Below are 26,286 nucleotides of genomic sequence, written 5' to 3'. Positions count from 1 at the left end.
TGAATTCCAGTGTTAATGTTTTAAATAGGAATGTTTTTTGGACACATTTTGGTGCTTATTGGTTGTACTCAAATCATACGAAACATGATCTTTGCACGTCTAAAAGTAGTGTCATTCTTTTCCGCTGGGAACATTATGAGAAGGAAAGCATTACTTTTAGACCTGTTAGTTTAGACATTGGTATACAACCGAATTTACTAATTCTCCCACTTCCTCTCAGATATAGAAATGGGTCGCATAAAACGAATTGGTTCAAACGTTTGACATTGCGGCTAATTTTGTGGTATAAAATGTATATTCTATGTATAGTCTACTAGCTGCCCGGCGAACTTCGTACCGCCTAACAGTCGATTCTTTTTCAGGATCTTTTTAAATTTTTTCTCTCCATAAGAACCATCCTCGTACTTCAAGGAATATTATAAAAAAAGAATTAGCGAAATCGGTTCAGCTGTTCTCGAAATTTGTGATCAGCAACACATTCAGCGATTCATTTTTATATATAGAAGATAATCTATAGTCCGCGACAGGTCGAGATGGATATCGGGGTATGAGGCGGGGTACGTCCCGGTCACCCGCGCTCGCCCGCACCGGGTTAGCGTGGGGACTGTGCGGGTGCATTCCCTCCTCGATTGCCATCTCACCCTGTAGCTTACTACAGTGCAATCTTTTTCTTACAGAGCATTGTGAAAAAATAGCAATACATTTAGACCTGTCATTTAGTTTAGAGATTGTATACAGCAGATTTAGCCACATTATGTGCTTTAAATGAACCCTAAAGCGAAGTTGTAACTTGATATTTGTTATTTATTAATGAGGATAATGTGTTAAAGTCGCACCAAACTTAATGACCGCTCTGAAGTTAAAACTTGAGCCAGCGCACGGGAAGTGGGAACCCAACACCTCCCATGGCTTCAATGAACTCGCGGTTATGTGGGCCGAAACGCAGGATGGCACCCGTTCGGTACTTATACTTAGGCATGTATCCCGGGGCGCCTTCTTGACTCCCTATAAATTATTTCCTATCAATTTTCTTCTGCTATATGTCACTAATTTTATTATTTGATTTAAATTAATAATTAATTGGCAGGTCACATCATCACTTTCCAATAACAACACCTATAATGAATAACAAAATTTAAAAAAAAAAGATTCCCTCAATCTAGCAGATTTCAGCGCATGAAATACACTTTACATTTCGATGGCTATCAATTTGGTGCGACCTATACTATCTGTAAATGCAGGCAGTATCGCCAATCAGACCGAACAGCATATTATGAACGGTGTAATATCTAGATATCTCCTATCCCTGGACTATATCTTGGACCGCTTCCTAGCTATGGCATCCTCGACCGCCTTCAGTTGTTTGAGGAGTTCCTCTCGCCTGGAGACTGATTTCTTAGCGGGCGCCGCTCCGCCAACTGGCGACGTCGCTATGCGTTTCTTATTTATAACTTCTGTTGGAAAAATATATAAAGATAAAATAGGGATTTTTCCTATGTCCAATTTTTTTTGTGATTATTAAATAGTGTCTTTCAAAACACGTAAAACGTCCTCTGTCAGATTTAAGTTAAATAGATATTTATGATATCACATACAATTCTCATATTAAGCGCGCGTTTTGACCTTTGATAAAGAGATACTGATTTGATTAGTTGTCAAAGACAATTATGAGATCATAAGCTGCTGCTTATGATCACACATTATAGCTATTGTGAATAGGATCAACTCATTCCTGTACCTAATCTGAAAAGAATACTAATCAACATCACCAAAACCTTTAAAAAAATACAGAGGAAGGAAGTTATGAACAACTATTAATGTGACTAATTCTGTTGTATTAAATTGACATGACTAAATCCAGTGCTATCCTTGCCTGTAGGGAGGGTTATGAAAAAGATTACATTTAGACTTCTTATTTTATTATAGAGATTGCGTACAACAGAATTAGCCACAATGTTTAGTGAAAAATTAAATACCTTTCTCAATCGACGCTTCCTTTTTACTAGTGGCAGTTGATACTGCGGCTGCAAGACCCGCATTTGATTTTGCATTTATCCTAAAAACAATAAATATTATTAACACGACTCTATCTCTATATGGATTAAAGATAAAATATCAAAACAGCTCTGCTCCTGAACATGCGTAGACAACTCTCTGCCACTGTAGTCCAGAGTGACATTAAGAGGCGCAGCCAGGAGGCGAACGGAAAACTCAGTTCCCGGGATTAAAAACCGGCCAAGTGCGAGTCAGGCTCGCACAACGAGTGTTCCGTAATACAGTCGTATTTTTTCGACATTTTGCACGATATTTCAAAAACTATGATGCATAAAAATAAATAAAAATCTGTTTTAGAATGCACAGGTAGAAGACCTTTCATATGTTACCCCACTTGATATAGCTTTACTTCGAAAATTGAAAATGCTAATTATTAGTTCATGACCACAATTTTTTTTTTGTGTAATGTAACCACAAATTCAAGGTTTTCAGATTTTTCCCCGAATGTAAGCTATAAGGCCTACCTACCTGCCAAATTTCATGATTCTAGGTCAACGGGAAGTACCCTGTAGGTTTCTTGACAGACCGACAGACAGAGACAGACAGACAGACAACAAAGTGATCCTATAAGGATTCCGTTTTTCCTTTTGAGGTACGGAACCCTAAAAAATAATTAAACCTAAATCATCTGGTAAATAAATAAATACATACATGCTAGCTTTTCACTGCCTATCCATTTAACTGATTTTGACTAAGTTTAGTACAGAGATAAATATTTTGCACTCTAAGGACGGACATGGCTACTTTTTGTCCCCAAAGTTCCCACGGGAAACATATAAAACTAAATCCACCTAGACGCAATCGCTGGCATCGTCTATTTGGCACAGGAGATAGCTTGTATCCTAGGGACAGGCATAGCTACTTTTTATCACGGAGAAACAGAGATCTCACGATACGGACGAAGTCGCGTATAGTTGGTCCAAAGCTGGGACTCGCTCGAGACACTCACTTACCGCAGTCTGCGGCGTTGAGCAGACGCCGACGAGGACTATGATCGCGACTCGCTCTCTGACTCGCCTGAGAATGATGACGAGTCTAGTATAGATGTTCTATTTTACGATGACCGCTCAGCCTTGATTGTAGTAGTGAGTGTACCGATAAGTGTTAGGACATTTATGTGCATAAAGTAAACCGCATCGCGGTCGAAACTGAGCGCCACGCACACGATAACAATGTGCACGATGCACTTACACAGAGATAGCCAAACGGTCTTCGTATAATCGATATAGATCATTTCTGGAATGCTGGCTAGAACTCGGTCGAGAAGGCGTCACTCACCGCGGTCTCGCAGCAGCGTTGAGCAGACGCGCATGTCTCGCGCGCCGCGCCCCAGAGCTACCCGACGATGAAGATGATCGCGACTCGCTCTCCGACTCGCTCGAGGATGATGACGACTCTGCCATAGGTATAGAATATCAGTGTGGCTAATTTTATGGAATTCAAGATGTAAAAGAAACAGGTTGAGATCGCAATCCGCAAAGCTTCCGCGCTAACCCCGGTGCGGACGATCGCGGGTGACGTGCGGGGCGCTCCCTCCGCCTCATACCCCAGTTGCCATCTCGACCTATGTCGCAGACTACATATATGTTACATATCTAAAGTGAAAACTTTAAACTGTCACATTATTAATTTGTACAGCGCTATTTGTTTCTGTTTTTACTATTTATTGACATAGGACGTTATTTCAACAAAAAAACAAGAGGAAACTTTATTTTAAAGGTATTATGACGTTTTGGTATTTCTAAAAACTAACCTGAACCTGATGATGAAGATCTTGAGTATTTCTTCCTATTTCTACTGCGGCTCGCCACTTTGCCGCGTCCGTATGGATCCACTTCATCCTACATATTAGATTTAATAGATTAGAATAGAATAGAAATACATTTGTTGATCCAACACACGTTAAACACAAACATTTACAAAAAAAAAAACCATTCCTTAAAAGCTAACCCAACAAACATTGTCAAAAATGTGTTGTGCCAACGAAAAGGCCCGAACTCAGCTGAATGTTGTGGATACACAATGTAACCACAACGCTGTTATTCTGACGCCCAAACGAGGAAAATTGGGAAGTTTTAAGTAATTAAATATTACTTGCTTTAACGGTGAAAGATACATCATGAGGAAATCTGCATGCCTGAGAGTTCTCCATAATGTTCTCAAAGGTGTATAAAGTCTGCCAATCCGCACTTGGCCAACAGGGTAGACAATGGCCAAAACCCTTCGTATTTGAGAGGAGATCGGTGGGGTGATTACGTAAAAAGTTGCAGTAGCGACAGCAGTAGCAATCCGTCAGTTTATTTGCTGTCTCTCTTCCTCTTCTTCTTATTTTGCTTTGTGGCTATTGCTGTCTCTCTCTAGTCGGACGTTTGACAGCAATGATCGCGAGATTTACGCTTGTCGCAAGCCTGTCGCGAGATACGTAATCACCCCGCCGCGCCGTACTCCGTAGGAAGCCGGGAATGGGTTGTTCGTGATGATGGTGGATGGTATAATGAAGTGATCTTATATGGATTCCGTTTTTCCTTTTGAGGTACGGAGCCCTAAAAACAAGATTCTGAACCACCCTTAAACATATGTTACATGGCCATAATTTGGTCATGCCTCAGGGGTAAATAATTACAGTACGACAAGACTCTTTTGGCGCGTGGCGAAAATCGGAACTATAACGTTGCTGACAAGTTTTGCCGTTTATTCTGGTTTGAATAGTCTTTGTTCTCCTACAGCGCCCCCCTGTCAATGTCATTAAAGTGCCAAAAGAGCCTTGTCGCACTGTAGGTGCATGCCTTGTGTCGGTGCGGTGCAGGCGGGGGTGGGTTGATCGCGCTCAGTTGTCGCGCGGCGGCCGGCGAGGGCGCACGTCTGCGCGGCGCCGGGGGGTTCATGGCGGTAGCGCGAGCGGTGGCCAAACGACGCTCGCGAACGATCACCGACGGTGACAACCTGAGCGAACATCTTTTTTTATACTGGGGCAATGAACGGAATTATACTGAAGCGCTTTTTTGACCTATCTGTTTAATTGATAAAAGAGGGCAAACGTCACTGTATTAAGACCTCTAGCATTTTTAGGCTGTTTGAGAGGCATTATCGTCCAACCATTTGCGTCTTTGGCGGCCTGGAACCCATTTGCCTTCAATTTTTCCTTCCAAAACTTAATATTGGAAAGGAGAATTGAGTGATTCAAGTCAACAATGAGTGGTTAGACAATGCAAAAGTCGACAGGTGTAGCACCAAAGTTGACAACTAAAAAATGATAATCGCAATTGAGATCATCGTAATGTGATAGTCACAACTTCTGTGCTAGCCTCCCGGGTTAATCCACTGCTCTAAGGGTGAAATCTATAAAGCGGACTCTGATTTTGGTTAGACTTAGGACAGAGTTAAAACGAGACAAATGTGTATCTCTCACATAAATGTCTCGTTTGAACTCAATCTTAATCCTGAGCAAAGTCAAAGTGCACTCTATAGATCTCAGCCTTACACTTCAAACTTGACCAAACCACTGGACTAGAATTTTACTAAATTATTTAATTTTTTATGGTCCAGTGGGTTGCTCATTTTAAACATGACCAACCCACTGGACCATATCTATCATTGATATCAAATCAAATCAAAATCAAAATTTTTATTTCATCAAATCAATCCTGTTAATTAACACATTAAATGACATCACAAGATTATATCTATGTAATTCATTCACTATTAAAATCTGGTTACGGGGGTGAAACAAGTGAAAAATTGCACCAAAATGCATTTCATTTATAAAATCAATGTTGTATCTAACATGATTAATCAAACTAATGATTATGAATACAAGAAAGCGAATATCATTGTCAGATCCATGCGTGTTCGCTACTCTTTTGCTCACCTCTGGCGTGAAGACGAGGACGCCCGTCGCTTTCGCCTCGCCCCGGGGCTGCCTGTACTACGCGAGCTGGAATTTGAAGAGCTGTGGGCTCAGAAGGAAGCCAGGGGGAGAGGTGAAGGCACACACACACACCCGTGCAAACACGCGGCCGCGCACACGCGCACATGTGCGCCGCAACACGTACATCACCACACACGCACATGTGCGTCGCGTCCACATGTACATCCCACACACACACCCATTCACGACCAGCAGCAAACCCAAGTGAGAACGCATGCAGAAGTTAATGAAGAGATGGGATTCGTGAGAACCAAAAACACCACGACATTAGTTATGAAAGCATAACCCAGCCGGGAGAGGAGAAGCAGAGGGAAAGTGTTTTGATTAATATTTTTTGTACTTAACTTTAACTTTAAAACAAAATTCTGTTCGTCAATCGGTCAGTCAAATCATATGATTTTTCTTTAGTTTCTCAAATCAATGAAAAGATCAATGAAAAATATACTTTGGATATTAGTAGAATATATATTTTTTCTGAAGCAAATCTCTGTAATTATCTATATGGCAAGAGTAAATATAATTGCAAATATAAAAATGTCTTGGTTGTTATATTAACCATATCTTCATAACACAATTCATTTAAGTTATAACATAATGTTATTTTAAGAGCGGTCAGTGAAGCAAAGTTAAATCATAATATTAATTATATCTTGCGACGCTGTGAAATGCGAACCGTGGTAACCGTGTTGGCAGTGTAGCTGGCACGTACAACACATTCACAAATTGCGCTTGTGTAGTGTCTATGAAAAGTCTGGTTTCTCTCGCACACAGCCAAGAAAAAATGAACTAGAGTGAGGAAACTCTTGGTTTTAATCCTGAATCGACATCCTTTCAAATATAAGAGGGGTAACATGAAATCAAAGATACCTACATTTTTTTAGGAATGATTAAAAATTTAAAAAAACGCGATACGCAGCGTGCCGAAAACAGATTGGGCGCAACTTCGTTGAAATGATTTGAAACGATTTTTTAGAACATCCTCTATAATTAAATTGCATTTGTGTGAGTGAGTACTGTGAACGTTAAAGCTCTGTTTAACCGACCTGTACAGAAGCTTAATATGTGCTTTGCATCTCGATCTATCCGTCTATGACTTCCCATGATTCCGTCTGTCTTTGATGTATACTTGTTTAACGGTCGGCAAAGGTGACTGACTGATCTATCAACGCACAATTCAAACTACTGGACGGGTCGGGCTGAAATTTGACATGCAGATAGAGCTATTATGACGTAGGCATCCGGTAAGAAAGTAGTTTTTAAAATTCAACCCCTAAGGGGGTGAAATAGGAGTCTGAAATTTCGGTAGTCCACGCTGACGAAGTCGCAAGCATAAGCTAGTCTTCATATATAAAACAAAAATGTTTCTAAATATGTCCGTTATAGACTTTGAAACCATCGAATCGATGTGCCTCAAACCGGTTTTATTAGAAAGGCAATAACGCGAAGATGGTTTTAGACCCAAAAAAAAAACAATTAGGAAAATTCTCTTTTGAGCGATCAGTTTATATTATTTCGCATACGTTTAATTAGCATGAAGCAGAATTAGCAATTAGCTTGAAGCAGAATGACATTGTTTGTCTTGTCGCAGTTACACGACGAAATTACGTGACGGTCCTTTTCGTGACTTTTTAAAGATAGTGAAAGTTCTAATTTTTTGCCTCACGAGTCACGACTGCTCTCAACATAACATCGTGTATAATGTGCTCGTAAGCGATTCACATTCACTTGTTCTAAGTTGCTATTTATATTTCATTGATTCAAATAAAATTTGCCTGTACTGTACGCGAAATTGAACGAGAAAACGATTTTGCTAAATCAAAATAAATATTAAATTAATCTAATTATAATCTGAATTTAACTTAATGTTCAATGTTCAATGTTTAATGTTCAAGTGGTCATAAAAAATTCACCGGTTTTAAATATTGATTATATTTATTTTGGCTCGATAGACTTTTGAACAGCTTTAGAACTTCAACTGTTCTTATACATAAACATTCAAACTATATTTACAAGATAATATGGAATTCAGACAAATTTTATTAGAAATATTCATTGAGATTACTCATTTAGCTACATAAAACATTTGAGAAATCCATTTTGATTATTAAATTCAATCCCCATTCATCTTTTTCTCGTATTACCCTCATAAAAAGTATTATTCTGAAATGCGCTAAGTAACAAACTGAATAACCTCTATTGACTATGCGTTCATGTTACCTAGCTACGAATGCAAGTCTACACATACCTAGAGGATGAATATGAATCCTCAGAAGATTGTGGTTTTCGTCGTCGAGCGGCGGGTTCGGCCCGCATCCAGGGATCGGCCCACTCGTCCCCTCGGCCGTCGCGGCCCTCGCGACCCTCACGCCCCTCTCGGACCTCGCGGCCCTCCCGAACCTCCTTCACACGGCCTTCGCGACCCTCTCGTGCCTCACGTCGTTCCACTTCTGCACGTTGGACTATCACTTCACGAGATGAACGAACGCGCCTCTATACAACAAAAAATTCGAGTAAATTTTCTCAAGTAAGCCTTTGGCAGATGCAACAAATGTTATTTTTTAACTTTATTTTTTAGATAAAGACTTTTTGACGATCCATAATGCAACAATGGGCTAATTCTGTAGTAAACAATCTCTAAACGAAACGAAAATGACAGGTGGAAATGTATTGCTATCCCTTTAATAATGCTCACTATGGAAAAGGATAGGGCCAGATTTATTGTTTCGCCACACTATCGATTTTATTTTGAAGAATTCATACCTTGTGGTAGGGTACATCTTCAGGAGCAGGCATTTGTTCATCATAGTAGGGGGGACGTTCGAACGCGCGCTCGCGATCGTAACCACGCTCGCGTTCGTAGAAACGTTCGCGCTCGTCTATTGGTGGACGCGGGAACCGCCCACCGCGGTACATCGCGCCACCGTAAGGCCCAGGCCTGTAACAAATGTGATACCGTATTTAGGGAATCGAGCTAACACAGAGCGCTCTCTCTTGCACAGTTGCATTCAAGTAAAAAGCACGTACTGTGATCGTAATTGACCCACTGATAGATAGAGTTTCCTGTATCTAGCGCGACAGAACACTCACCTGTACACGTCGGGGTCGCGATGCGCGGGCGGCAGGTCGCGCGGCGGCGAGGCGCCGACGGCCGCGGCCGCGTACGCGAGCTCCGCGTCCGGGTCGTGAACCACCCCGCCCACTGATAGATGGAGTTTCTTTTCCTCGAAGTCCATGTCTTGCTCTTTACGTTTGTTTGCTATCCTAAGCATCTGTTGATATTTTTGAAACATAAGAGTTAGGTACACAAGCATTATGGCTAATTATGTTGTACACCTCGAAATTAATCTAAAATGACACAATCTGAATGTTTTGCTGTTTCGTAATGCTTCATGTCGCTTCTTCAGGTAAACAACACAACTTATACTTTGCCTGAAGAAGCGACACTCCTCTCTGCATTGTGTCCCACAGTCGAACGAAACGTAGAAGTAATTTGTGTGGTGTCCTTCTCCCGCTTCGATTTACGTTTAACGTTGAAATGAAATGAAATGAAATAATTTATTTGTGTGAATATGGGAAGACAAGGTGTTTACAATAGAGAGTTGCCAACATATCCAGTCAGGAAGCCCTGACGTACAAATGTTTTGACAAAGTAGGCAGTACATCCTAGTTGTCCTAGTCAGTTGTCAGTAGGTCAGTTCGCTTGTCTGAAGTGTCGCCGGTGCGGTTCAGGGCGTGTTCAGGGGCTCACCTCCTTAGCGGTGCGCAGGCCGCGCTCCCAGGCGGACTCGGGCGGCGCGGAGTCGCGTGGCGCGGGGAAGGCACCGGCGGCCGGCACGCCACGCACCACGTCGAACATGTTGTAGTTACCCTTGTCAGTCACACCCGGGTGAAGAAACCTGATTACAATTTTAGAACCGACTGATATCGATATACAGGGTGTAATTAGAACGCTAGCAAAAAAGAAGACAGGTGATAGTACTGATGATTCAAAAGCACCACTTAGATAAAATACTATCAAAAGAACCGGCCAAGTGCGAGTCAGGCTCGCGCAACGAGGGTTCCGTGCAACAGTCGTATTTATTCGACATTTTGCACGATAATTCAAAAACTATGATGCATAAAAATAAGTAAAAATCTGTTTTGGAATGTACAGATGAAGACCTTTCATATGATACCCCACTTGGTATAGTTATCTGACTTCGAAAATTGAAAATACTAATTATTAGTTAATGACCGCAATTAATTTTTTTTTGTGTGATGTAACCACAAAGTCACGGTTTTCAGATTTTTCCCCAAATTTCAGCTATAAGACCTACCTACCTGCCAAATTTCATGATTCTAGGTCAACGGGAAGTACCCTGTAGGTTTCTTGACAGACAGACAACAAAGTGATCCTAAAAATGCGAAAAACATTTAACAAATCCGGTATTTCGCAATGTATTGCAAATAAAACATCTGACTGGACGCTAGAGGTCAACGAACGTTGCGTAGAACTTAGGTGCCGCGGCATGACCCTGAGTTTTACACGCTATACATTGGAGGTTTGAAAAATACTAAATCACTGAAACTACAAGTATAAGGTTATTGGTATTGGATTGAGTTTAGGTAGTATAATAATGGGGCCGCTTCTCTTGTACACAACCTCTAAACTAAACTAAATTAACAGGTCTATATCTAGTGCTATCCTTTTCCGCAATCAACATTATGAAAGGGATAGGAATAGATTTAGAGGTGTCATTTTAGTTTAGAGATTGTGTACAACGGAATTAGCCACAATAGCGCTAAGTTTAATACTTTTGTTCCATGTTACAATACCTGCAACTAACACCCCAAGTACAGGCTCCCCTAGAGAAGAACCGGCATACAGGTCTGGGCTCGCTCTCTTCAGGCCTTCTCTCCGCTTCGTCAGAGACCTCGCCTTCTTCCAGCGACGAACCACGGGAACGACGAATAGCTTTTACGTCCTCTGCGTTACAATCATACATTTTATAATTGAGAAGCAGGTGAACAAAACAGTGTCTGAGTGTCACTTCAGATCTCAAAAAATTACTTTTTTTTTCTTTAAACTGGATGGTTTTGGTCCATTGAATACAACACCGAACTCATTTCCAAGCAAAACAACGTAAAACTGTTTTGAAATTGAGTCTGAAGTTCATGATTCAACTCATAACTTAAACTTAAGTGAAACTTCTATTTTCCAAGCAAGAGACTAAATGTGATAAAATTAAGTCCAAAGTTCGTGATTTCAATCGAAATGTTACAATTACAGTAAAATTTTAACAGCTTTTAATTGAGTTTCATGCTCCTCCTGTAGAATTTCATTTTTTGCAATAACTAACTTTATTTAGACTAAACTTTCTTACCTTTTTCACCTCCCTGTGTCTCAATCTCTCCATTTGATTGGTCTTTAGTCTTAGTGGGCTCAATACATTCACCTTCTTCCGCCTCAAAGTCCAACTGTTCCTCTCCATCTTCTGTGTTGCTTGTTTTTTCTTGAGGCACCTTAAAAACACATAAATATCTTGTATTTTAATACTGTGTTGTGTCAGCAGAATTTTCAGCATACTAAACCTTATAACCTCCAAACATATTCATTATATTTTAATAACTGTAGTTTCGTAAGTATTTGTTTTAAAGTTCTAAGTAAGACACATATATCAAGATTTCGTCAATCAAAATCCATATCCATACAAATAATATAAACAGCCCAACCGATTTTGAAGAAATATGGTACAGAGTTAGCTTACATCCCAGAGGACATAGGCTATCCCGAAATTTATTCCTTTAATCTTTTTTATCACCGAAAATGAAATAGTTCTCACGGGATTTTAAAAAACCTAAATCCACGCGGACGAAGTCGCGGGCATCATCTAGTATGAAAAAAAAGGTTTCATTGCATAATTCCTGAATAGTATATTTCATTACAAGTGTGGAAAGGCTGTCATTGCAAAGAGTTCCGACAAATGTCTACCCGAGCCGAGGCGCAGCCGAAGGCGAGGGTTGACAGTCGGAACAAGTTGCAATGACGGTTCCGCACGTGTACTGAACGACTATTTTTAATACAGTTGCGAAAAATGAAGCAATTTAATAAAATAATAAAAACACAATAACTACTAATTATACTGAGTTCCCGTGGTGTTAATTCAAAAAAACTAGGGTCGAAATTACTCATTTTGTGCAACAAACAACTAAACTCGCAAAGAAAATTTCTGAAAAATGGCGCCAACCGTAGAATATAAGCAGAGTTTTTTTTTCTTTACCCATTCTGGTAGGCAAAGGGAACTATGCCCATACAGCCAAGTCTTCAGTAGAAGTTTTTTATTGATATGAAATGAAAATGAGATGAAATGAAATGAAACCTAACCAAACTCATTCAATCAAATCATTAAATCTGACATTGAAACAAATTAGTAGCTTCTTTTTAGAAATATACGTATTTGCATGAATCTTCTATGAAAGTTGAAAAACTTCTATGATTTTTTTTAGTAAAAACTTCATGGTTGGTTTTTCTTTTTAATAGACATTATTTTGACGGTTGGGAAAGAGAACGCACGAGTTCGGGAAAGGTAAAAAAAAAGCACGAGTATGTAATAGCCCACATCCCGAACGCTATACGTCCCTGCAATACGCCACTTTTTGAGCAACTGTATTAAAAAATATATTTTACTAGTTGATGTCCATACTCTGTGATTTTCCATGTGACTTTGGGTTTTTAAAAATCCTGTGGGAACTCTTTGATTTTCTGATAAAAGAGCATAATATGTCCATCTTCAGGATGCAAGCTATGTTTGAACCAAATTTTGTAAGAATTAGTGACAAACAGTGACACACACTTTCACATTTATAAATTAGTATAGATATATGATAGATGTACATATATATGAAAATATGCGTAAGTTTTTTAGTTCAAGATTTAAGCAATATTCTATCAATGCTATTTAATTCAGATATTTCAATAGTGTAATAAACATACTTTGTCTAATTTGGGAGCATCACCTTTCCCATTGTCAGATTTAGGTGATGGATGTGAACTGGGTACATCATTACCATTGACAATATCAATTTTCTTATCCGGTGATTGAGGTTTTGATTTACTCTGAAACAAGGAACCAATAATATTTTACCTATAAAGATATATAACAATCAATTCAATCTGCAACCACTTCGTCATTTCAAAATCAATCAATCCAGGGGTTGACCCCTTCCTCCTGGATTGCTGTTGGGCCAAGGTTACAATTTTTTTTTAATATTTTGTTATAAACAGGATGCTTTGCACTTTTTTAAAGAAGGAAAAAGTTTTTTCCAACCCTGGCTAAAACTCATAAAGCCAGTTTGATCAATTGATATCATTTTTTCTGGAACTTTGTAAACATTAGAAGAATTTGAGTATAATGGACAAGCTACGATGTGAGAAATGAAAAAAATTATATCAACTTATAGTTTATTTATCCTAACTTTAAACTTTAATAAATATGACAAACCTGACATTGGCTAATCTGTGTAAAGCCAGAAGAAGAACAAAAAAAAGCCAGATTAAAAAAATACCCAGGCCATTAAGCCAGACCAACTTTTTTTAAAATTTATAGACTAGCGCTTGGCTGCAGTCAGACCTGCTGGCAAGTGATGACTAACCTTAGTTTCTTTGTCAGTATTGTCTGGTCCATCAGAATCATCAGAAACATCAGATAGATCTTCATGACTAATGTTATGGTCCTTGTCCTGCTTATCACTTGCTGTTGATTTGTTCCGAAATTTACCATCTTCGTGATCTGATTCCATTTCACCTGAAAATTAAGCAATGGTACTATGCTATAAAAACCGGCCAGGTGCTAGTCAGACTCGCGCACAGAGGGCTCCGTACTACAATCGTATTTTATCGACATTTTGCACGATAAATCAAAAACTATTATGCCTAAAAATAAATAAAAATCTTTTTTAGAATGTACAAGTCAAGCTTTTTCAAATGATACTTCAATAGCAATATTTGTTCATGAACACATTTTAATTTTTTTTCTTGTGATGTAACCACAAATTCGCGGTCTTCAGATTTTTCCCCTCATGTCTGCTATAAGATCTACCTTCCTGCCTAATTTCATGATTCTAGGTCAACGGGAAGTACCCTTTCTTGACAGACAGACAGACAGACAGATAGACAGACAGACAGACAGGAAAGTGATCCTCTAAGGGTTCATTTTTTCCTTTTGAGGTACGGAACCCTACTACTCGTTTCAAGATGCAACATCACACTAATAATATAAAGGCGAAAATTGTGTGCATGTGTGTATGTTTGTTACTCTTTCACCCACGAACAGATTTGGCTGAAATTCGGGACGGAGATAGGTTATACAATGGATTAACACAGGCTACTTATTATCCCGGAAAATCGAAGAGTTTCCACAGGATTTTGAAAACTGAAATTGATAATAATATGACAACATAACTTTTTCCATCTCATGGGCATATTGCTTGCATGTATCCTTGTTTTTCATATTCCTGAATAATACTACAACTACTCTAATTGCATTGAAAATTGAATTTTTTACCATCAGAAATAGCTTCAGTTGCTGGATCTTTATTACTAGGCCTTTTGTTATACGACGAGCTTCTACTAGACTGACTTGATTCAGATCTACTCCGATTTCTAGGCATGGACACCATTTTTTGTTCAGCCTTAGTATGTCTTCGCCATTTTTCTTTAGGACTCCAATCATTTTTTTTAAGTGGTGATCTAGGAGGTGACGACTGAAAAGAAGCTCTGTCGGGAGATGGAGTAGCAGTTGGTGACCGTGGCTCACGATTTCTTGACAAGGTAACTTGAGACGCTGAGTCCGGGGAAACTGGTTGAGACCTGTTTGATGGTGAGGCTGGTGGGGATTTCAGAGAACTACCTGGAGAGTGTGGGGTTTTAGGGCCTTCTCCACCCGAAAGTGGGGCAGACGAATACTGTTCAGGGTGTTCTGGAGAGCCAATATTTGAACCTAATTCACTAGGTGATTTTGGACCATCAGGGGATTTGGGGCCAACTGGTGAAGCAGGCATAGAATTTTCAGGTGAATTTATATCTGAATGAGCTTCACTTAAATTATCCGGAGACAATGGAGGTTTACCCTTGGGAGCAGATCTATGAGATGATTGAGAGCGGCTGTCTGGAGAAGGAGATTTAGGCCTGTTGGATCTTGGTGACGGAGGGGACCTGGGTGGGGATTTAGGATCTTTTTTAGAACTATCTGAAGACGAACTCCGCCTGCTTCTCGAACTGGAGCTACTACTGCTTGATGTTGACTGAGCATCTCCAGTTGCATCTCGAGAATCTTCAGAATCCATTTCTGCAAACAGACAGCAGTGCTTTGTAGCATTTAAAGAGAACTGTGTGTATCCGTCCCAAAAGCTTGTTAACGTTTGTTAAAACAAATAAGCTCATAAACAAAAAATATATAAATTATCTAAATACACACAGATATAAGTATTAATAAAACTTTTTACTATATTTCTGTTTTGCTCAATAAATACCTAATTCTGCTACAATGGTGGATAAGAATCCTCAATTACATATTTTGTAATTCTGAGCAAGTGGTTCCCAAATCATTCAACCTACTGAAACTAGGTTACTCTTGAATCTTGATATAAATCAAACAGTATAGTTAGAGGAACTACGTTGTGAATGTGATGTATATTGAAGACACATCCAGCCTTACCTTGAAGGTGACGCCTCGACGCCTGAATCGGTAGCACTTTCGATCACTTTTCATTTTGTAAAGACTTTTCAACTTTATTAACACAACACAAACGACGAAACTCGTGTCTGGTCACACGTACTAGTGAACTTTAACTTTCTAGTAAACGTTACCGACGTAAACTTATTAAAATCAACACTACTTCAACATGGCTGTGATACAGGAGAAATATATATGAACATAATAAATAATCACTTTTCATAACTTCCGTAGGGTTAACTTACGCCCTTACCTTAACTTAGATGAATAAGACGGTAAATTCTTGAAGTATTAAAATAAATAATTAAAAATCTTCAATTTGCGCCGCATCAAGCCTTCTCATCGCATCGCAGAAATAAAAGCAGAAACCACAGAGTACTTTGTAAATATGCAGCACAGAACACATTTACTCCAGGAGCATATGCAGAAACCAGAAACAGAAAACCTATTCAATGTACTCTGTGCAGAAAACATAGACCACAGACCAATAACATATATAGACTAAGACCTTTTTTTCTGGTCGGTGACATAGACAAAACACAGACAAAATAGTAGGTAATAGTGTTCTGTGGATAAAATAGACAAAAAAAAGAATAGTGATTATAATATCTGTTCTCTGTACCTAGTCTAAGAATTAGTATAATTAAAATATAATGTTGGTGCCATATGTTTGGGACGCGACCAACATTTTAGCATACTGACCATCGTGCACGCATCAAGCGTGATCTGCGCGATTGCGGGAGAATGACAGCTACAATGTCACGATCGCCTCTTTTGATTGGTTGATTGGTTGACGCTCGCTCACTATTGGCTATAATCAAACATTGCACGTCAACTGTCAGTGTATACTATCTCTATGGTCAGTTGGCTCCAAACTTAGATGGCTCCAAATGACAGCACGCCCATAGAGTAGGATGTATATAGAGCACGCCTATTCACTAGCGGCATCTGTCATAGACATACGATCATAGACAACAAAAGTTTTCTTGTTTTCTGTAAAGTGAAAAAAAAATTGGCCAGAAGAAGAACAAAAAAAAAGAAAAAAATTGGCGGCAATTTTGTGTAGGTAATAAAAGATTTTTTACTTTCCAGGTTTTAAAAAATAAAGTTAAATAAAGTTTCAGTTATGATGGAACAAACGTTAGAAGATAACACCTCCGAAAATGATGAGGAGGAGAGTTTCTTCCAAGACGTTGATATTTTGCAAAAGCATGGCATAAATGTCGCTGATATAAAAAAATTAAAAGGAGCCGGAATATGTACAATCAAGGGCATACAAATGACCACCAAGAAAAGACTGTGTAATATTAAGGGATTTTCCGAAACAAAAGTAGAAAAGATCAGAGAAGCGTGTTTAAAAGTTGTCACTTTGGGTTTTATGACTGCACTCGAAGTTAGCGATCGTCGCAAGCATGTTTTCAAAATTAGTACAGGAAGTGGTGAATTTGAGTAAGTTGCTGTTTTAACTACCTACCTACCTATTTTGTTTGTTATAACATATTTTCAAAATGTAAAAGGCTCTCTTTACAGTTTACACTGAATATACCTACTGATGATCGCTTTGCACCATAACGACTATCTCGTGAGTGTGCGAATTGCGAAGCCATAATGTAGTATCATTTAAAGAAGCTGATGCCGATGATGATTTAGGTTATCAAAAATCCCTTGGGAACTTGTTGATTTCCCCGGATAAAAAATATGTCAATCTCCTGACAAACCAACTAACGAACAGTTTCGCATTTATAATAGCTCTCTACCTTTTATTTACGGTTCATGAGATACAGCCTTCTGTCAGACAGACAGATAGACGGACAAACGAACATAGATTCAGCAATAGGGTTTTTAGGGAACGTTGGCACCCTTCGGGTACGGAGCCCTAAAACCCCCGTTTGGTTTTGATGTAAAAAGCAATTTTACGTCATCATGACGTCATGACGTCTTACTCACCTTTAACTGACGTCACCTAACCGTCACTGACGTCACTCTGCTACCTGGGAGTTGTATCTAATTGGATTAATTTGGAGTTTGGGTCGAAAATCCATACTAATATTATAAATGCGAAAGTGTGTCTGTCTGTCTGTCTATCTGTCTGTCTGTCTGCTAGCTTTTCACGGCCCAACAGTTTAACCAATTTTGATGAAAGTATAGAGTTAACTTACATCCCGGGGTAGGACATAGGCTACTTTTTATCACGGAAAAGAAAATAGTTACCACGGGATTTTTAAAAACCTAAATCCACGCGGACGAAGTCGCAGGCATCACCGAGTACCTATTATAATATCTCCATTCAACAATAATTTTCAGTAAGCTCCTAGCTGGTGGAATAGAATCAATGGCGATTACTGAGGTGTTCGGAGAGTTTCGGACCGGCAAGACGCAACTATCTCACACCTTGTGCGTCACAACACAAATACCTAATTCGTCAGGCTTCAGCGGCGGAAAGGTCATGTTTCTTGACACTGAACATACATTGTATCCTTTGAAATTTTAAGACTATTTACAAGACGTACTTATAAATAAATACATTACAAATAAACTATTAATAAACTTAAATCTAAAAAAAACAACATTAAATTAAAACTAACAACACTGCTAGAATATCTGCGTGAATTTAGGTTTTTAGATATCCCGGGAAACTCTAATTTTCCGGTATAAAAAGTAGCCTGTATGTCCGTCTCCAGGATGTAAGCTAACTCTGTACTAAATTTCATCGGAATCGGTTAAACTGTTGGGCCGTGAAAAGCTAGCTAATCTCTGTATTAAATAGATGATACATTACGGGGGCGACTTCGTCCAGTGACTTTAGGTTTAAAAATTCTGTGGGAACTCTGATTTTCCGGGAAGGAATGTAGCGTATCCTCCCCTGGGATGCAAGCTATAGCTCTGTAAGAATCTTAAGGTAGGTAAGCAGCTCGTGTCCAAAAATACTACCCGGACCTACTTATTTTTATTATTACTTGCAGTTTACAATTTAGCTTGATTTTTGAGACATTCCATATTTTAAGTAGAGGTAGGCATACTTAAATACAATAAGATCTTCCTATAAAATGCATGACAGTCGGCCAGATAGATTGCGACCAATTGCTGATAGATTCAATTTGCAGCAAAATGCCGTCCTTGACAACGTATTGTATGCAAGAGCATACACTTCTGAACATCAGGTAAAACTCGCTATAAAAAACACTAGTTCTTGGCAGTTGAATAGTCGCCTTTGACCTACGATGCGAGTGCGAGCTTGCGCTGCAGGTATTGTCCCACGCGCTCGTATATTGTGTATGGATGTAGCACTCACACTAATGCAGATCGCGAACGCGGGGTGCGGTGCGGTGCGCACCACGCGCCCCACTAACGCCTAAAAAGCTATTACGACGCGTCTTACGGTTAACAGAACGACTATTTAATTGGCACGACTATTATAGTAGTTAAATACTTTGACTTATACAATTTTAAAAGTAAAGTAAGTATATTTGTGTCGTCGCATCGATAATGATTTTGTTTGATACTGCAATACATATTTAAATACGAAGTAAGTACTTAGCTGGAGTGCATTGGCATGCATTACATGACATGGATATATTATGTAGATACTAAACAGATATTTTTTACACGATCGTAGATATTGCATTGATAAATTTACACTCCATTAAATTAACACGCTGTGAATTAAAAAAGTATGTTTTAAATGTTTACACAACATCACATTATAATAGGATGTATTAAGATTTTTGCTTCAAAAGTTCGTCCATAATAAATCGATAGAAAATCCGTTCAGTGCGAGTCGAACTTGCACTCGAAGGGTTCCGTACCAGATATACCTATATAAGTATTTAATTCTTTTGTTGTGTGCAACTACAAATTCACGGTTTTCGGATTTTTTCCTCTTTACTTGTGCAATAAGACAATGCTTAGATAGTACACGACAGGTCGAGATGGGAGAGGGAACGCTCCGCACAGCCGCAGAGCCCCCGCACTAACCCGGTGCGGGCGAGCGCGGGTGACGTGCCGGTGTGCGCTCCGTCCCTCCACCTCATACCTCGATTTGCCATCTCAATCTGTCGCGGACTACCAAATTTCATGATAGGTCAACGGAAGTACCCTATAGGGTACTAAGTCCCGTTGACCCTATATCTCCTATAGGCTATCCCTTGAGTCTTGACAGACACGACCGACAGACAGACAACGAAGTGATCCTATAGGGGTTCCTTTTTCTCTTGGGAGACGGAACCCTAAAAATATTATTTATATAGGTACTAGATCAAAACGATATTTCTACAAAACGAAGTTATAAGCTGTTTTTTCTACTCAAAATTTAAAAACATTGTTTAAAGTAAGTTATGGTTTAGTAGATGAAGAATAGAAATAAAATAGTGATCCACTTTTCGAATCAGAAAGATGATGCTAAGTATTTTATCCAGGCAGAGCTTTTGGACTTCGTCGCCGCAAAGTTTCACGAAGAAGCCGGCGTGTTCAAGCTATTGATCATTGATTCAGTTATGGCGCTGTTCCGAGTCGACTTTTCCGGGCGTGGTGAACTTGCGGATCGCCAACAGAAGCTAGCCCAAGTTCTGTCTCGCTTGCAAAAGGTTTGTATGAAAAATATTTTTTTTGCCAACCCAAGTGCAATAGAAAAAGTGTTTTTAGGGTTCCGTAGCCGAATGGCAAAAAACGGAACCCTTATAGATTCGTCATGTCCGACGTCTGTCAGTCCGTATGTCACAGCCACTTTTTTCCGAAACTATAAGAGCTATACTATTGAAACTTGGTAAATAGATGTATTCTGTGAACCGCATTAAGATATTTACACAAAAATAGAAAAAAAAAACAATAAATTTTGGGGTTCCCCATATTTAGAACTGAAACTTTTTTTTCATCAAACGTGTAAGGTATTTATGGATGGGTCTTCAAAAATGATATCCAGGTTTCTAATATGATTTTTTTCTAAACTGAATACTTAGTTTGCGCCAGAGACACTTCCAAAGTGGTAAAATGTGTCCCCCCCCCCCCCCCTGTAACTTCTAAAATAAGAGAATGATACAACTAAAAAAATAAATGATGTACATTAATTACCATGCAAACTTCCACCGAAAATTGGTTTGAACGGGATCTAGTAAGTAGTTTTTGATTTATCGTGTAAAATGTCGATAAAATACGATTGTACTACGGAACCCTCAGTGCGCGAGTCTGATTCGCACTTGGCCGGTTTTTTATCAGTTGAATCAAATAGGATGAAGTAGTTTTCCGATGAGTGTTATTGGATTATGCTAATGGGCCTTGACTTGCATCGAGGTCGGCGAGTTTCCCATCCAAAAAAGGAATTGTCTAGATAAAAACTCGTTAAACCACTAGGACAACGTTGCTGTTTTTCACCTAAATAGTTTTTCTTATCTTTTCCAATGAAAAAATATGTATTTATGTATGTATATTCTTTAATGAACACCACAACAACCATAAACCACAACAAATATAAAAGGAGTACCTACAGGTATAGTACAGGATAGGTCGAGATGGCAATCTGGTAGGGAACGCCCCGCACAGTCGCACAGACCCCGCGCTGACCCGGTGCGGGCGAACGCGGGTGACGTGCGGGTGTGCGGAGCGTCCCCTCGTCTCATCCCGATTACATCAACATCTCAACCTGTTAATATTACAATAAAACTTAAAGCTAGCCTTATCTAATTACTATATAAATCATGACCGCGTGGAATGGTGCCAAGAATACTAGCTGCATTTCCGCGCTGGACAGCCAGGCTGATCCGTTGCGCAAAAAATGAGCCAGCCATTCTGTCACCAGATGAGGCTATTAATCGCGGTGAAATGTCTCGTAAAAATTTTTTTGCACTAAGACTCCATGGCCCCAGGGTCTCCACGGCAAACGGCACAAAAATGTAACTCTCTATAAGAGAGGCATACTTGCGCCGCTTGCCGTTTTCAGCTGTTTCTGCTGCGGCTCCCGGTCTTGTTGCTGTCTTCCTGATATGACACGGGGCCAATGTGTCAACGCAAGTTGCGTCCCACATTAACGCCCGTCCCCGTTCCCAGGGAACCAGCGTCAATGCATCAGGTCTCTTGCCATCATCCCGACTAATCCCTGCCGGCTCAATGAGCGCAGGAATATTTATGGTGGCAAGAGCTCTTTTAATTGTATCGTTAAGAGAGCCATGCCTAAACAACCTAAACCTGTTTATACTACAATTATTATACTATTATAAATGCGAAAATGTGTTTGTTTGTTGGTTTGTTGGTTTGTCCTTCAATCACGTCGCAACGGTGCAACGGATTGCCGTGATTTTTGCATGGGTATAGATAAAGACCTGAAGAGTGACATAGGCTACTTTTTATCCCGGAAAATCAAAGAGTTCCCATGGGATTTTTAAAAACCTAATTTCACGCGGACGAAGTCGCGGGCATCAGCTTGTAGTAGACTATAGTTACAACTTCCGATAAGCGGCCTATCGCTATTGATGAAATGATGATCTATGATTTGTTTCAGACATTACAGCATCACTTATGAAGCTATGTAGATGTATATTTTCCTTATTATTGGTGTAGATAGGTAGTATTTATGTATTGGCTATGACAGATTCGTATTAATAGGAGCAATTTTACTGGAGTACGAGTATAAGCCGTTTAGTACTTATATGACTTACAGTCGTACTCAGAGTCGCTTAATCGTTACTTAAGTTTAGTTAAAACGAGACAGGTCTTATCTTTCACATAAATCTTTCTCGTTTTATGCGACTCTGAGTACGGCTGTTACTCACTTATATTGTCTGCCTGTCATCTGGTGATAGTACTTAGAAACAACCCCGCTCCTATATGCAAGTTCACTAGGTGAATAGATAACCAGCATCCGGGTCCGTCACGGATATATTATCGACATCGCCTGTTTTCTGGTGCTGATAAGAAAAACATTGGGACTTTGATGTATTTTTATTTTTATCTTAGGTACCTACTTGTTAATAATGCCATGGGTCAATGTTAATTTTTTTTTTTTATTTTTTTTAATAGATATAGCGAGCAAACGAGCAGACGGGTCACCTGATGTTAAGTGATTACCGCCGCCCATGAACATTTGCAGCACCAGAGGAGCCGCCGATGCGTTGCCGGCCTTTTAGGAATTTGTTGGTCCGCCCCTTGAATTACCCCATGTTATAATCTAGTGGGAACACCGCCGATGGGAGTTGGTTCCACAGTTTGCACGTTTAAATATAAGTACCTATATGTTTTCTTCATTAGCAATTACTTAGTTAATTGGTTTGGCACTGTCCGGTGCATCACGATCACGCTGCAGATTTTTGTATTTCTATACTTAGGTATGGCTCAGACCTTGGTTTAAATGCTTCAATAATTATCTCAATAGTTCTAAGAACTTGCTTACTAAATACTACTGAATAAGCTGCCCATGGATAAGTGAGGTCGAGATGGCAATCGGGGTATGAGGCGGGGGGACGCCGGACGCCCCGATTGCCATCTCAACCTGTCGCGTACTATACATATGTGTTATCGACAATTTAGTGACGACGCGACGCTGTTGTTGATCTCAAAATTACCCTATGTTAAAATAGAATAGAATATATTAACATAATTCAAGTAAACTTTTGCAAGTTTTTAGGGTTCCGTACCTCAAAAGGAAAAACGGAACCCTTATAGGATCACTTTGTTGTCTGTCTGTCTGTCTGTCTGTCAAGAAACCTACAGGGTACTTCCCGTTGACCTAGAATCATGAAATTTGGCAGGTAGGTAGATCTTATAGCTGGCTTTAGGGGAAAAATCTGAAAACCGTGAATTTAGAGATAGATATATATATAGAGATAAAAAATTAAATTGTGGTCATGAACTAATAATTAGTAGTTTCAATATTCGAAGTAAGATAACTATACCAAGTTGGGTATCATATGAAACGGCTTTACCTGTGCATTCTAAAACAGATTTTTATTTATTTTTATGCATCATAGTTTTTGAATTATCGTGCAAAATGTCGAAAAAATACGACTATAGTACGCAACCCTCAGTGTGCGAGCCTGACTCGCACTTGGCTGGTTTTTTTTAACCGAGTTCCAAAAAGGAGGTGGTTCTCAATTCGGCCCGTTTTTTTTTTGAATTGTCAAATAGTTTAATTTACTTACCACTGGTTCGAAATGCCGTTCCTACCGAGAAGAACCGGCAAGAAACTCGGCAGGTGCTCTTTTCAAATCTAGTGAGAACAACGCCGAAAGGGACGTTGTTTCCACAATTCACAATTCGCATTCGCATGTGCGTGGAAAAAAAGGTGGGGTAAGTACAGTACGCGGCAGAAAGTAATGTATATCGGCCTTTACAATGACAGTTCGGGTTTGTAGAGTGTTGTCTCTGTCATTCATACCTATATGACGTTTTGTCGGTCTCAAAGACAGAGATAACGCTCTACAAATCTGCTATTTTCTTCTCAAGGTCGATGTACATTACTTTCTGCCGCGTACTGTACAACGGATGATTGAAGTAGGCAGCTACACCAAGCCCAGGTGGTGAGGACGAAACTGCCTTCGGGGACGTTCTTTACAACTAATAACATTTGAAGCTGTGATAGCCTAGTGGTTAGGACGTCCGCCTTCTAATCGGAGGTCGGGGGTTTGATCCCGGGCACGCACCTCTAACTTTTCGGAGTTATGTGCGTTTTAATTAGGTAATTAAACATCACTTGCTTTAACGGTGAAGGAAAACATCGTGAGGAAACCTGCATGCTTGAGAGTTCTTCATAATGTTCTCAAACGTGTGTGAAGTCTACCAATCCGCACAGGGCCAGCGTGGTAGACTATGACCAAAATCCTTCTCACTCTGAGAGGAGACCTGTGCTTTGTAGTGAGCCGGTGATGGGTTGATCATGATGATGATGATGAATAACATTAACTTTTTCTCCTACAGATATCGGAAGAATATAACGTCGCAGTGTTTATAACGAACCAGATGACCGCTGATCCAGGCGCCACATTGTCTTTCCAAGCGGACCCAAAGAAACCTATTGGTGGGAACATCCTTGCGCATGCTTCTACCACGAGGCTCTATCTTAGAAAAGGCCGTGGGGAGAATCGAATCGCCAAAATATATGATTCACCAGATCTGCCTGAGAGTGAAGCTACGTTTGCTATTACCAATGGAGGAATAGCTGATGCTAAAGATTAATTTTTTTTTTAATAAATGTACCAATAATAACTACTTTTTATTTTTCAAGAAGAAGTTGTTTTATTGAATAAACTTTCGCTATCGCGTGCTTTAACGGTAAAGGAATATTGCGGAAACCGGCTTGCCTGAGAGCAGCAGCTCTCCTATATTTATAACTAGCGACACGCTCCGGCTTCGCATGGGTGCAATGTAGATACTAATGTGGTGTCAATGAGGTGTCATGCCTCGGAAACTCTCAAATGAGAGGATTTTTTCCGACCTAATTCACATTCAATTTCTCTAGGGATCTCTTATTTTTGAGCATTAAACTATACCTATAAACCTTCCTCTTGAATCACTCTATCTGTTGGTAAAACCTGCATTAAAATCCGTTGTGTAGTTTACAAGATCTACGCGTTCATACATACATACAGACGCGGGACGCGACTTTATTTTATAGGTACTATGTACCTAGAGATGCTTTGTGAATTCAGCCAATATGTTATTTTACACCAAGCGAGAAAAAAAATTAAAAATGTATAAACAAGATACTATTAGCAATCAGCAACCGAAAAATGTTAATTTCATTTTATAAAATTATACCTAAGTATAACGAATGCAAGCTATAATTCATTTTAAAGATTTCATGTCCAAAACGCATGATACCGTAGCCGCCATGTTAATTCCGACTGTGACATCACATGGATTGAAATTGTAATGTATGTATTTTCTATCTTACCAATCCGTGTGACGTCATGACAGTTCATGAACCTATAAAATATGGCGGGTAGTGTTTTCGCGGCGAAATTTGAAATGCAAAATTTAAATACATTTTTATTGCACTTATCGACCGAATAAAATTTTTGTAAATTTTTTGATAGTTTTGGTATCAAATTAAGACACTTAAAAAAGGGTAAAATACCGTATTTTAGAGCTTTGGCTAGCGCGGTGCAGTGGTCTAAGCCCTTTTCGTTCTGAGAGGGGACGCGTGCTCAGTTGTCGGCCGGCGATGGGTTGATGATGATAATGCAATAATTAATGTAATTTGCGTTAACATTCTTTTATCTCATCCGAGCACCGAGGTGGCTTGCCTGGCATTTTGACTATAGTCTACCGATTTGACAGACTACTTACAAAATTATCACGGAGAAATTGTTCAACTTGGAAAAAAATAATTTATGATAAGGCAATACAAATTCATTCGATACAAACTGCCGATAGCTTTTTGTGGAAAGCTCCCTAGCTCGCTTGACTAGCGTACCTAATCAACTGATTGCAAATAGGATATAAATACACATCGTCTTACTGAGTACATCATCTTCAAGTTGATGTTTATCACTTAATTAAAACTAGGTAGGTACCTATTAAGTTAGAAATTGGTTAGAAATTAGAAGGAACTTAAAAGAAAGTTCATTTCCCTGGACTTCGGACAGACGGAGTGAATGGCCTATT

General features: G+C 39.4%; 2 protein-coding genes across 6 annotated transcripts; one reads left to right on the top strand and one right to left on the bottom strand.

The window, feature by feature from the left end:
* Window positions 1-500: 500 nt before the first annotated feature.
* Window positions 501-16,071, bottom strand: LOC117988620 (zinc finger CCCH domain-containing protein 18). 4 transcript variants are annotated; one of them, XM_034975783.2, is made up of 16 exons: window positions 15,679-16,071; window positions 14,527-15,309; window positions 13,616-13,767; window positions 12,957-13,079; window positions 11,347-11,485; window positions 10,799-10,949; window positions 9,732-9,879; window positions 9,071-9,252; window positions 8,744-8,918; window positions 8,229-8,473; window positions 5,924-6,004; window positions 4,842-4,998; window positions 3,809-3,896; window positions 3,334-3,451; window positions 1,977-2,056; window positions 501-1,454 (listed from the first exon to the last, which is right to left on the bottom strand). In XM_034975783.2, exons 2-16 carry the CDS (start codon window positions 15,305-15,307, stop codon window positions 1,312-1,314), a joined length of 2,763 nt encoding a protein of 920 aa, XP_034831674.1. In that variant the 5' UTR covers window positions 15,308-15,309; window positions 15,679-16,071; the 3' UTR covers window positions 501-1,311. The 4 variants fall into 4 exon arrangements, with proteins under 4 accessions (XP_034831674.1, XP_034831676.1, XP_034831675.1 ...); XM_034975785.2 differs by having other exon boundaries at window positions 5,924-5,989; XM_034975784.2 differs by having other exon boundaries at window positions 15,950-16,071.
* A 587-nt stretch (window positions 16,072-16,658) lies between these two features.
* Window positions 16,659-24,903, top strand: LOC117988623 (meiotic recombination protein DMC1/LIM15 homolog). 2 transcript variants are annotated; one of them, XM_034975791.2, is made up of 5 exons: window positions 16,659-17,145; window positions 18,001-18,168; window positions 18,755-18,857; window positions 20,112-20,279; window positions 24,598-24,903. In XM_034975791.2, the coding sequence occupies exons 1-5, from the start codon at window positions 16,823-16,825 to the stop codon at window positions 24,853-24,855; spliced, it is 1,020 nt and encodes a 339-aa protein (XP_034831682.1). In that variant the 5' UTR covers window positions 16,659-16,822; the 3' UTR covers window positions 24,856-24,903. The 2 variants fall into 2 exon arrangements, with proteins under 2 accessions (XP_034831682.1, XP_069359077.1); XM_069502976.1 differs by lacking the exon at window positions 20,112-20,279.
* The last annotated feature ends 1,383 nt before the right edge of the window (window positions 24,904-26,286 follow it).

The sequence above is a fragment of the Maniola hyperantus genome, chromosome 14 (genome assembly GCF_902806685.2).
Source record: "Maniola hyperantus chromosome 14, iAphHyp1.2, whole genome shotgun sequence".
Classification (NCBI taxonomy): Eukaryota; Metazoa; Arthropoda; class Insecta; order Lepidoptera; family Nymphalidae; genus Maniola; species Maniola hyperantus.
This window is presented reverse-complemented; position numbering and strand designations above follow the sequence as displayed.

Coding starts and splice junctions, on each gene's coding strand:
- LOC117988620 (XM_034975783.2), bottom strand. CDS start 15,307: ATGGATTCTGAAGATTCTCGAGATGCAACTGGAGATGCTCAGTCAACA. Junction 9,253..9,731: donor GCCTGCGCACCGCTAAGGAG/GTGAGCCCCTGA, acceptor AAATATCAACAG/ATGCTTAGGATAGCAAACAA. Junction 8,474..8,743: donor AAGATGTACCCTACCACAAG/GTATGAATTCTT, acceptor TTTGTTGTATAG/AGGCGCGTTCGTTCATCTCG.
- LOC117988623 (XM_034975791.2), top strand. CDS start 16,823: ATGATGGAACAAACGTTAGAAGATAACACCTCCGAAAATGATGAGGAG. Junction 17,146..18,000: donor ACAGGAAGTGGTGAATTTGA/GTAAGTTGCTGT, acceptor AATAATTTTCAG/TAAGCTCCTAGCTGGTGGAA. Junction 18,858..20,111: donor CATACACTTCTGAACATCAG/GTAAAACTCGCT, acceptor TATTTTATCCAG/GCAGAGCTTTTGGACTTCGT.